We start from the raw sequence: 13,322 nt of genomic DNA, 5'->3' as shown, positions 1-13,322 counted from the left end.
ATGACCCTTTTCTCCATAAATGATATGAATGTGCTTGAACTGATGTTCTGTCAAGACATAATGGTGGCAAACGCACTGGGTAAACCGTTTAAAGACTGCAAGCGCACTAGAGCGAATTATAATACGTTTTCTGGATTTTAAGTGCATTCTAACGTGGACTTTGAATATATACAATGAATATGCTGGAATGACTATCACTGGAGTGATTGCAAATCAATTTGTGCAAACGCATTTCATAAATAGCCAATAATTTCAGTGTATTGTTGTTGTAGCCTTGTGTTATTATGTAAATATTAATGGCCATGTTTAGTTAGTTGGATTGGTAGCAATTGTGGTCATGGTTACAGCTCTATCCAATTCCCAATCGGCTGTTGTTAGAATGCATTAGAGTGAATGAAACAGTCAGTCAGATGTTGTTAGAATGCATTAGAGTGAAGGAAACAGTCAGTCAGATGTTGTTAGAATGCATTAGAGTGAATGAAACAGTCAGTCAGATTAGGTTACAGGTGATCAGCTGTTGTTTGAATAAATTAGTCTGGCAATTTGAAGTAAGCAGGCTGCTAAATGGTTCAGTTTACATACATCCGACATCTTGTCTAGGCTACTGTAGGCTACCTGAAATTAGATATAGACCTATCAGAGGCTATAAACAACCTTCATCTAGCTAAGCAAACCATGGCAAAGTTGAATTACAATCATCAACCCAGATTGTATTCAGAAGCCTAGTCCTATTGAAATGACAAGTCAATCACGCACATAGGCCTTGCTATTTGCATTATCCATTTATAACGGTTTATAGTCCTAATAAGAAATCTCACCGTTTCTTTGAAATTGGTCTGAGTGTTTCCTACGCAGAGATCTCATGATCCTCTGTTCAACTGTCATCACTCAAACTCTCGGATCTATCTATAGTTATGTACATGCCCCAAAAAAAGGGGGATTTATTTACAATCATAGCAGTTAAGCGAGTTATATTCGACAATCATTGATGGAAAATGATCTGCCGAATTTAATGAGGGCAAATTATATTTTATCTTGCGACATATTCAAATTCCTATATTACGTCAAGTTAGCTCGCAATAATTATTATTTTAATGGAAAACAGAATTTTGTTTCTTACGTTGTTACAAGTTGTCAACATTTATTATTTTTTAAACTTCCTTATAACATTATACTTGCATATATTTTTTTAACTTCTTAATAATGTTATACATGTATATATTTTTTAAACTTCCTTATAACATTATACATGTATATATTTTTTAAACTTCCTTATAATATTATACATGTATATATTTTTTTAGAACTTAATTTCTGGGATGGTAAAATAATTTCAACTGAAACACCTAAACCAGATCTGAAGTAAACAAGATAATGGAGCTATATATAAATATATAACTATATAAATATATACATATATAACTATATACATATATACATATACAACCATATAAATATATACATATACAACTATATAAATATATACATATATAACTATATAAATATATACATATATAACTATATACATATATACATATATAACTATATAAATATATACATATATAACTATATAAATATATACATATATAACTATATAAATATATACATATATAACTATATAAATATATACATATATAACTATATAAATATATACATATATAACTATATAAATATATACATATATAACTATATACATATATACATATATAACTATATACATATATACATATATAACTATATACATATATACATATATAACTATATAAATATATACATATATAACTATATAAATACATACATATATAACTATATACATATACAACTATATAAATATATACATATATAACTATATACATATATACATATATAACTATATACATATATAAAAATATACATAAATATATACATATATTGCTATATAACTATATACATATATAGATATACACACATATAAACATATGCATATATATATACATATAAATATATGCATGTATAAATATGTACATATAAATATATACACAAATATATACATATATAAATATATACACATATGCATATATATATACATATACACATATATACATATGTAAATATATACATATATAAATATACACATATATACATATATAAATATATACATATATACATGTATAAATATATACATATATATATAAATATACACATATATAAACATATTCATATATACGTATATCAATATATAAATATAATAACATATTGAGAACAAACAAACAACAAAATAAAAACTAGTGTGTCAAGGAGAAGAAAAAAATTCCCAAAATGTCGTGTCATGGTGTCCCCATTGATGTTGTTATAATATTGGAGTCACTCAGATAGCACAAGGCATAACTCAGGAAATTAGCTGTAAAACAGCTAAATGTTGTCTCTGGGTCCAGTCTTGTTCTGATCTACAGGAACACACAGCCCTGACTAAGAACAGAAACACTGGGTTCAGACCTGACCTCACACAACCAGTCACCAGGCTCCCTGAGCCCCACACACACACACACACACACACACACACACACACACACACACACACACACACACACACACACACACACACACACACACACACACACACACACACACACACACACACACAGAGAGAGAGAGAGAAAAAGCAGCTGCCCTGATTGCACATTTGGTTCAGTCATCATGCTAGACGTGCCAATTACAGCCAGCTGAGGAAGGACCGTCTTGTAACGTACAATCAGAGAACCAGTGGGCGCGTTCCAGACTGTCTTGTAACGTACAATCAGAGAACCAGTGGGCGCGTTCCAGACTGTCTTGTAACGTACAATCAGACAATCAGTGGACGCGTTCCAGACTGTCTTGTAACGTACAATCAGAGAATCAGTGGACGCGTTCCAGACTGTCTTGTAACGTACAATCAGAGAGCGTGTTCCAGACTGTCTTGCAACGTACAATCAGAGAATCAGTGGGCGCGTTCCAGACTGTCTTGTAATGTACAATCAGAGAATCAGTGGACGCGTTCCAGACTGTCTTGTAACGTACAATCAGAGAATCAGTGGGTGCGTTCCAGACTGTCTTGTAACGTACAATCAGAGAGTCAGTGGGTGCGTTCCAGACTGTCTTGTAAAGTACAATCAGCAGCCCCGCAAGGGTGCAGAGAAGGTAGTGGGGTGTGTTCAAGGGAGGAAGTGGGCACTTTTCCAGGATGCCTACAGTGTAGGCTCTTTGCCCAAAGTAAATGATCAGATTGTTCAATCATATTAATTTGATTCCTGGAATTTCCAAAATATATCTGATCCCCTGCCTTTGTTTTCCTCTCTACCCTACAGGTTCTGGGCTATGCAGACTATGCCTTCACCTCTATATTCACAGTGGAGATTATACTGAAGGTAATGAAACATTAAAGGTGACTGTTTGTCACTATGAAGTGTTATAGATTTGTTATGAAATATGAGGCTACATAGGGCACAGTAGGAGCACTGTGAAACAGTGGCCGCACATCACAAACATCACCCTATTCCTTCCATCGTGCACTTTATAGGGAATAGGGTGCCATAGGGCTCTGGTCTAAAGTAGTGCACTATATAGGGAATAGGGTGCCATAGGTCTCTGGTCTAAAGTAGTGCACTATATAGGGAATAGGGTGCCATAGGGCTCTGGTCTAAAGTAGTGCACTATATAGGGAATAGGGTGCCATAGGGCTCTGGTCTAAAGTAGTGCACTTTATATAGCGAATAGGGTGCCATAGGGCTCTGGTCTAAAGTAGTGCACTATATAGGGAATAGGGTGCCATAGGGCTCTGGTCTAAAGTAGTGCACTTTATATAGGGAATAGGGTGCCATAGGGTTCTGGTCTAAAGTAGTGCACTATATAGGGAATAGGGTGCCATAGGGCTCTGGTCTAAAGTAGTGCACTATATAGGGAATAGGGTGCCATAGGGCTCTGGTCTAAAGTAGTGCACTATATAGGGAATAGGGTGCCATAGGGCTCTGGTCTAAAGTAGTGAACTATATAGGGAATAGGGTGCCATAGGGCTCTGGTCTAAAGTAGTGCACTATATAGGGAATAGGGTGCCATAGGGCTCTTGTCTAAAGTAGTGCACTTTATATAGGGAATAGGGTGCCATAGGGCTCTGGTCTAAAGTAGTGCACTTTATATAGGGAATAGGGTTCCATAGGGCTCTGGTCTAAAGTAGTGCACTATATAGGGAATAGGGTGCCATAGGGCTCTGGTCTAAAGTAGTGCACTATATAGGGAATAGGGTGCCATAGGGCTCTGGTCTAAAGTAGTGCACTTTATATAGGGAATAGGGTGCCATAGGGCTCTTGTCTAAAGTAGTGCACTATATAGGGAATAGGGTGCCATAGGGCTCTGGTCTAAAGTAGTGCACTTTATATAGGGAATAGGGTGCCATAGGGCTCTGGTCTAAAGTAGTGCACTATATAGGGAATAGGTTTCCATAGGGCTCTGATCTAAAGTAGTGCACTATATAGGGAATAGGGTGCCATAGGGCTCTGATCTAAAGTAGTGCACTTTATATAGGGAATAGGGTGCCATAGGGCTCTGGTCTAAAGTAGTGCACTATATAGGGAATAGGGTGCCATAGGGCTCTGGTCTAAAGTAGTGCAATATATAGGGAATAGGGTGCCATAGGGCTCTGGTCTAAAGTAGTGCACTATATAGGGAATAGGGTGCCATAGGGCTCTGATCTAAAGTAGTGCACTTTATATAGGGAATAGGGTGCCATAGGGCTCTGGTCTAAAGTAGTGCACTTTATATAGGGAATAGGGTGCCATAGGGCTCTGGTCTAAAGTAGTGCACTTTATATAGGGAATAGGGTGCCATAGGGCTCTGGTCTAAAGTAGTGCACTATATAGGGAATAGGGTGCCATAGGGCTCTGGTATAAAGTAGTGCACTTTATATAGGGAATAGGGTGCCATAGGGCTCTGGTCTAAAGTAGTGCACTATATAGGGAATAGGGTGCCATAGGGCTCTGGTCTAAAGTAGTGCACTTTATATAGGGAATAGGGTGCCATAGGGCTCTGGTCTAAAGTAGTGCACTATATAGGGAATAGGGTGCCATAGGGCTCTGGTCTAAAGTAGTGCACATTATATAGGGAATAGGGTGCCATAGGGCTCTGGTATGAAGTAGTGCACTATATAGGGAATAGGGTGCCATAGGGCTCTGGTCTAAAGTAGTGCACTTTAAATAGGGAATAGGGTGCCATAGGGCTCTGGTCTAAAGTAGTGCACTATATAGGGAATAGGGTGCCATAGGGCTCTGGTCTAAAGTAGTGCACTATATAGGGAATAGGGTGCCATAGGGCTCTGGTCTAAAGTAGTGCACTATATAGGGAATAGGGTGCCATAGGGCTCTGATCTAAAGTAGTGCACTTTAAATAGGGAATAGGGTGCCATAGGGCTCTGGTCTAAAGTAGTGCACTATATAGGGAATAGGGTGCCATAGGGCTCTGGTCTAAAGTAGTGCACTATATAGGGAATAGGGTGCCATAGGGCTCTGGTCTAAAGTAGTGCACTTTATATAGGGAATAGGGTGCCATAGGGCTCTGGTCTAAAGTAGTGCACTTTATATAGGGAATAGGGTGCCATAGGGCTCTGGTCTAAAGTAGTGCACTATATAGGGAATAGGGTGCCATAGGGCTCTGATCTAAAGTAGTGCACTATATAGGGAATAGGGTGCCATAGGGCTCTTGTCTAAAGTAGTGCACTATATAGGGAATAGGGTGCCATAGGGCTCTTGTTTAAAGTAGTGCACTATATAGGGAATAGGGTGCCATAGGGCTCTGATCTAAAGTAGTGCACTTTATATAGGGAATAGGGTGCCATAGGGCTCTGGTCTAAAGTAGTGCACTATATAGGGAATAGGGTGCCATAGGGCTCTGATCTAAAGTAGTGCACTTTATATAGGGAATAGGGTGTCATAGGGTTCTGGTCTAAAGTAGTGCACTATATAGGGAATAGGGTGCCATAGGGCTCTTGTCTAAAGTAGTGCACTATATAGGGAATAGGGTGCCATAGGGCTCTTGTTTAAAGTAGTGCACTATATAGGGAATAGGGTGCCATAGGGCTCTGATCTAAAGTAGTGCACTATATAGGGAATAGGGTGCCATAGGGCTCTTGTCTAAAGTAGTGCACTATATAGGGAATAGGGTGCCATAGGGCTCTTGTTTAAAGTAGTGCACTATATAGGGAATAGGGTGCCATAGGGCTCTGATCTAAAGTAGTGCACTTTATATAGGGAATAGGGTGCCATAGGGCTCTGGTCTAAAGTAGTGCACTATATAGGGAATAGGGTGCCATAGGGCTCTGATCTAAAGTAGTGCACTTTATATAGGGAATAGGGTGTCATAGGGCTCTGGTCTAAAGTAGTGCACTATATAGGGAATAGGGTGCCATAGGGCTCTTGTCTAAAGTAGTGCACTATATAGGGAATAGGGTGCCATAGGGCTCTTGTCTAAAGTAGTGCACTATATAGGGAATAGGGTGCCATAGGGCTCTGGTCTAAAGTAGTGCACTTTATATAGGGAATAGGGTGCCATAGGGCTCTGGTATAAAGTAGTGCACTATATAGGGAATAGGGTGCCATAGGGCTCTGGTATGAAGTAGTGCACTACCACATCACCACTAAGTTCTCATTTTATTATGTTCCCTGTCCTAACACTCCTGTTCTCTTTTTTCCTCCTCCTCCTCCTCCTACCCACCTAATCTTCCTCCTCTTCCCCATCTACCTCCCCCTCCTCCTCATCCTCCTCCTTCTCCCCCCTCTCCTCCACCTCATCTTCCTCATCCACCTCCTCCTCATCCTCCTCCACCTCATCCTCCTCCTCCTCCTCCCCCACCTCCTGTTTATCCTCCTCCTCCCCTCCTCATCTTCCTCTTCCTCCTCCTCCCCCTCCACCTCCTCCTCATCATCTTCCTCCACCTCCTCCTCCCCCTCCACCTCCTCCTTGTCATCTTCCTCCTCCTCACCCTTCTCCTCCACCTCCTCTTCCTCCTCCTCCCCCTCCTCCTCCTACTCCTCCCCCTCCACCTCATCATCTTCCTCCACCTCCTCCTCCCCCTCCATCTCCTCCTTGCCATCTTCCTCCTCCTCACCCTTCTCCTCCACCTCCTCTTCCTCCTCCTCCTCCTCCTGTTTATCCTCCTCCTCCCCGACCTCCTCTTCCTCCTCCTCCTCCTCCTCTAGATGACGGTTCATGGAGCGTTCCTCCACCAAGGTTCATTCTGTAGGAACTGGTTCAATCTGTTGGATCTCCTGGTCGTCTCTGTGTCTCTGATCTCCTTCTTCCTACAGTGAGTCTCAATTAAACTTCTGTACAACGTTAGCCTAGCATGTCCACTGTATACAACGTTAGGCATCATAGCCTTAGCCTAGCATGTCCACTGTATACAACGTTAAGCATCATACCCTTAGCCTAGCATGTCCACTGTATACAACGTTAGGCCTCATACCCTTAGCCTAGCATGTCCACTGTATACAACGTTAGGCATCATAGCCTTAGCCTAGCATGTCCACTGTATACAACGTTAGGCCTCATACCCTTAGCCTAGCATGTCCACTGTATACAACGTTAGGCCTCATACCCTTAGCCTAGCATGTCCACTGTATACAACGTTAGGCCTCATACCCTTAGCCTAGCATGTCCACTGTATAAGCACTGAGCACCATTACCACACCCGTATGTTCTGGTCATACATACAGAGCATTCAGAAAGTATTCAGACCCCTTCACCTTTTCCACATTTTGTTACTTTACAGCCTTATTCTAAAAATTAATATATATTTTTTTCTGTCATCAATCTACAGACAATAGCCCCTAATGGCAAAGCAAATGTGTTCAAATAAAAAAACTGAAATACTACATCTACAGTGGGGCAAAAAAAGTATTTAGTCAGCCACCAATTGTGCAAGTTCTCCCACTTAAAAAGATAAGAGAGGCCTGTAATTTAAATCATAGGTACACTTCAACTATGACAGACAGAATGAGAAGAAAAAATTCCAGAAAATCACATTTTGGGTTTTTTATGAATTTATTTGCAAATTATGGTGGAAAATAAGTATTTGGTCACCTACAAACAAGCAAGATTTCACAGACCTGTAACTCTCACAGACCTGTAACTTCTTCTTTAAGAGGCTCCTCTGTCCTCCACTCGTTACCTGTATTAATGGCACCTGTTTGAACTTGTTATCAGTATAAAAGACACCTGTCCACAACCTCAAACAGTCATACTCCAAACTCCACTATGGCCAAGACCAAAGAGCTGTCAAAGGACACCAGAAACAAAATTGTAGACCTGCACCAGGCTGGGAAGACTGAATCCGCAATAGGTAAGCAGCTTGGTTTGAAGAAATCAACTGTGGGAGCAATTATTAGGAAATGGAAGACATACAAGACCACTGATAATCTCCCTCGATCTGGGGCTATATGCAGAATTAACAGGTGTACCATACTGAAGAAGACTCGAGGCTGTAATCGCTACCAAAGGTGATTCAACAAAGTACTGAGTAAAGGATCCAAATACTTATGTAAATGTAATATTTCCGGGGGGGGGGGGTTAAATATAAATTTGCAAAAATACCACTGTCTATGAATTTGAGAGTTTTTATAATCTCTCCAGCCACGTCCCTCAGCTTTTTACTGAAACCGGAGAAAGTTGTGTTATTGTTTCAACTGCTGTGGAACACACCAGCTAACTGAGTGAAGAACCACATCAGTTCTCCTACCTGTTCTGAACTCAGAACTCCTACCTGTTCTGAAATCAGTACTCCTACCTGTTCTGAAATCAGTACTCCTACCTGTTCTGAAATCAGTACTCCTACCTGTTCTGAAATCAGTACTCCTACCTGTTCTGAACTCAGTTCTCCTACCTGTTCTGAAATCAGTTCTCCTACCTGTTCTGAACTCGGTACTCCTACCTGTTCTGAACTCGGTACTCCTACCTGTTCTGAAATCAGTACTCCTACCTGTTCTGAACTCGGTACTCCTACCTGTTCTGAAATCAGTACTCCTACCTGTTCTGAACTCAGTTCTCCTACCTGTTCTGAAATCAGTTCTCCTACCTGTTCTGAACTCGGTACTCCTACCTGTTCTGAAATCAGTACTCCTACCTGTTCTGAAATCAGAACTCATACCTGTTCTGAACTCAGTTCTCCTACCTGTTCTGAAATCAGAACTCCTACCTGTTCTGAAATCAGTTCTCCTACCTGTTCTGAAATCAGAACTCATACCTGTTCTGAACTCAGTTCTCCTACCTGTTCTGAAATCAGTTCTCCTACCTGTTCTGAAATCAGTACTCCTACCTGTTCTGAAATCAGAACTCCTACCTGTTCTAAAGGAGGATAACCTTATGTGACTTTCTCTCACTCTCTCTCCCTGTTCTCTCTCTCGCTCTCTCTCTCTCTCTCCCCGTTCTCTCTCTCGCTCTCTCTCTCTCTCCCTGTTCTCTCTCTCTCTCTCCCTGTTCTCTCTCCCTGTTCTCTCTCTCTCTCTCCCTGTTTCTCTCTTTCTCTCCCTGTTCTCTCTCCATGTTCTCTCTCTCTCTCTCCCTGTTTCTCTCTCTCTCTCCCTGTTCTCTCTCTCGCTCTCTCTCTCTCCCTGTTCTCTCTCCCTGTTCTCTCTCTCTCTCTCTCCCTGTTCTCTCTCTCGCTCTCTCTCTCTCTCCCTGTTCTCTCTCCCTGTTCTCTCTCTCTCTCTCTCTCTCCCTGTTCTCTCTCTCCCTGTTCTCTCTCTCGCTCTCTCTCTCTCTCCCTGTTCTCTCTCTCTCTCTCCCTGTTTCTCTCTTTCTCTCCCAGTTCGAGTGCCATCTCTGTGGTAAAGATTCTCAGGGTACTCAGAGTACTCAGGCCTCTACGAGCCATCAACAGAGCCAAAGGACTGAAGGTAAGGGTGGTTGCGTGTGTGTGTGTGTGTGTGTGGTTGTGTGGTTGTGCACTTGTTTGTTGACGTGCCTAACAACTGTGTGTTCTGTCCATTCAGCATGTGGTCCAGTGTGTGTTTGTAGCGATCAAGACCATCGGTAACATCATGATCGTCACTACTCTACTACAGTTCATGTTCGCCTGCATCGGAGTCCAGCTCTTCAAGGTAACATGTACTGTACTGAGAGTCTAACTCAAGGTAACATGTACTGTACTGAGAGTCTAACTCAAGGTAACATGTACTGTACTGAGAGTCTAACTCAAGGTAACATGTACTGTACTGTACTGAGAGTCTAACTCAAGGTAACATGTACTGTACTGAGAGTCTAACTCTTCAAGGTAACATGTACTGTACTGTACTGAGAGTCTAACTCAAGGTAACATGTACTGTACTGAGAGTCCATCTCTTCAAGGTAACATGTACTGTACTGAGAGTCCAGCTCTTCAAGGTAACATGTACTGTACTGAGAGTCTAACTCAAGGTAACATGTACTGTACTGAGAGTCCATCTCTTCAAGGTAACATGTACTGTACTGAGAGTCTAACTCTTCAAGGTAACATGTACTGTACTGTACTGAGAGTCTAACTCTTCAAGGTAACATGTACTGTACTGTACTGAGAGTCTAACTCAAGGTAACATGTACTGTACTGAGAGTCAATCTCTTCAAGGTAACATGTACTGAGAGCTCATTTGTAAATGTGTTTTACTTTACAACTAAGTATTTTATTTCCTTGTGTTATTAGAATCTATTCTCCATACTATAACATATCAGAATCTATTCTCCATACTATACCACATTAGAATCTATTCTCCATACTATACCATATTGGAATCTATTCTCCATACTATACCATATTAGAATCTATTCTCCATACTATACCATATTAGAATCTATTCTCTATACTATAGCATATTGGAATCTATTCTCCATACTATACCATATTAGAATCTATTCTCCATACTATACCATATTGGAATCTATTCTCCATACTATACCATATTAGAATCTATTCTCCATACTATACCATATTAGAATCTATTCTCCATACTATACCATATTAGAATCTATTCTCCCTACTATACCATATTAGAATCTATTCTCTATACTATAGCATATTGGAATCTATTCTCCATACTATACCATATTAGAATCTATTCTCCATACTATACCATATTGGAATCTATTCTCCATACTATACCATATTGGAATCTATTCTCCATACTATACCATATTAGAATCTATTCTCCATACTATACCATATCGGAATCTATTCTCCATACTATACCATATTAGAATCTATTCTCCATACTATACCATATTGGAATCTATTCTCCATACTTTTGTCACGGCCGTCGTTAGGAAATGACCAAGTTGTAGCGTTGTGAGCGTACATATTCCTATTATTAGAAATGACGCCGACAAAAACAATAAACAATACAAAATAACCGTGAAGCTTAACAGGGCAATGTGCCACAAACAAAGACAACTTCCCACTCTGAAAGGAGGAGAAAAGGGCTGCCTAAGTATGGTTCCCAATCAGAGACAACGATAGACAGCTGTCCCTGATTGAGAACCATACCCAGCCAAAACATAGAAATACAAAATCATAGAAAAATGAAACATAGAATGCCCACCCCAAATCACACCCTGACCAAACCAAATAGAGACATTAAAAGGCTCAGGGTGTGACAACTATACCATAGTACAATCTAATTGTTATTTTATTTCAGGGTAAATTCTACCGCTGTACAGACGAGGCCAAGCACACCCCAGAGCAGTGCAAGTAAGTTACTCAATCTGTTTTTCTAGCACTGAATTAACGGACGTCATGTGGTTTTAGTGTGTTTTTAGTTGGTTGTGTTTTTAGTGTCTTAACGTCTATAGGAAGGCCTCTTGTCAAACTCACTTTCCTCTGTACCCTGTGTGTCGTCTGTCACACGCTTCACGTAGCCCATCCAAGGACGGGGTCGATTCCGATTCCAGAACATTTTAGAAAGCAAACCAAAATTCCAATTCTGAATTTTCCTCACTGAAAAACATTTAAGAGAACTAGAATTTCAGTGTACAGTACTTCCTGAATTGACTGTAATTTAAATGAAATTAACACCAAACCCTGGCAACTTCTACTGGTTAGTAATCCTCCATACTGAAAAAATACTGTGTGTGTGTGTGTTTCTCTCTCTCTCCTCTAGGGGAACCTTTGTGGTGTATAAGGATGGGGATGTGAGCCACCCCATGGTGAGAGAGAGGATCTGGCACAACAGTGACTTTAACTTTGACAACGTCCTGATGGGCATGATGGCTCTGTTCACAGTGTCCACCTTCGAGGGCTGGCCAGCGTGAGTGGCGTTCAGCACACACACACACAGACGGGGAAGGGAGGGGATCTTAGTGGAAAGGATTTCATGTCATCTATATCACATGACATCTAGTGGCCATTTTGTGTACTTCAGATTATCACAGGCGTCTATAATAATCCCTGGCCCTCTGTGTGGTTTTATCACTCGTAAAATATATGAAACAATTAAATAAGATTTTTTTATTTTTTTATAATTAATAATAATTTTTAATAATTATAAAATAGAATGACAAAGCTGTAAAACATGATCCTAAATATAAACAGTTAACTTAGTGAATACCATGGAGTTTAAAAAGAGGGTTTTGTCATGACATATCCTTCACTATTTTGTTTACACACTTTTATTTATTTGACTGTGTCAATATGTCACTTTGTATTTAATGTCAATGTTTTGGCGTCGAACGGGTCAATAGTTGGAAGAGTTGCAGAGTTCATCAATAATAATGCTATTGTTGTTGATTGGATGCCTTTTTTTCATTAATCAGACTATTTTCTCGTGAACCATCTGGTCTATCTACTAGAAACTCATGGATGATCATGGACACAAATATTTCACTTTTTGTAAATTGCTAGGAGCTTTGCAACCCTAAAACACACAAAACTATACACACAAGCACACACACTCACACACATGCACACAGGTTATGAATATCTTATCTCTCTGTCTATCCCTCTCTCTCCCTCTCTCTCTCTCTCTCTCTCTCTCTCCCTCTCTCTCTCCCTCTCTCTCTCCCTCTCCATCTCTCTCTCTCCATCCCTCTCTCTCTCCCTCTCTCTCTCCCTCTCTCTCTCTCTCTCTCTCTCTCTCTCTCTCCCTCTCCATCTCTCTCTCTCTCTCTCTCCCTCTCTCAGGCTCCTGTATAAGGCGATTGATGCTAATGGAGAGAACCATGGTCCTGTCTATAACTACCGTGTTGAGATCTCCATCTTCTTCATCGTCTACATCATCATCATTGCCTTCTTCATGATGAACATCTTCGTGGGCTTTGTCATCATCACCTTCAGAGAGCAGGGAGAGTCTGAATAT

General features: G+C 40.4%; 1 protein-coding gene across 1 annotated transcript in view; it reads left to right on the top strand.

Annotated features, from left to right (window-relative positions):
• cacna1fb (calcium channel, voltage-dependent, L type, alpha 1F subunit) overlaps positions 1 to 13,322 on the top strand; it is a 184,695-nt gene that overhangs the window by 118,562 nt on the left and 52,811 nt on the right. Inside the window, exons 23-29 of the mRNA XM_064922017.1 lie at positions 3,324 to 3,383; positions 7,203 to 7,309; positions 9,809 to 9,896; positions 9,993 to 10,100; positions 11,667 to 11,719; positions 12,129 to 12,275; positions 13,148 to 13,322. The exon at positions 13,148 to 13,322 is cut by the window's right edge and continues 27 nt beyond it. Of these exons, the coding sequence (XP_064778089.1) occupies positions 3,324 to 3,383; positions 7,203 to 7,309; positions 9,809 to 9,896; positions 9,993 to 10,100; positions 11,667 to 11,719; positions 12,129 to 12,275; positions 13,148 to 13,322 (738 nt within the window). The remainder of the gene's footprint in view (positions 1 to 3,323; positions 3,384 to 7,202; positions 7,310 to 9,808; positions 9,897 to 9,992; positions 10,101 to 11,666; positions 11,720 to 12,128; positions 12,276 to 13,147) is intronic.

This window comes from Oncorhynchus masou, chromosome 18, assembly GCF_036934945.1.
Source record: "Oncorhynchus masou masou isolate Uvic2021 chromosome 18, UVic_Omas_1.1, whole genome shotgun sequence".
NCBI lineage: Eukaryota > Metazoa > Chordata > Actinopteri > Salmoniformes > Salmonidae > Oncorhynchus > Oncorhynchus masou.
The sequence above is the reverse complement of the archived record's forward strand: the minus strand, read 5'-3'. Positions and strand labels throughout refer to the sequence as shown.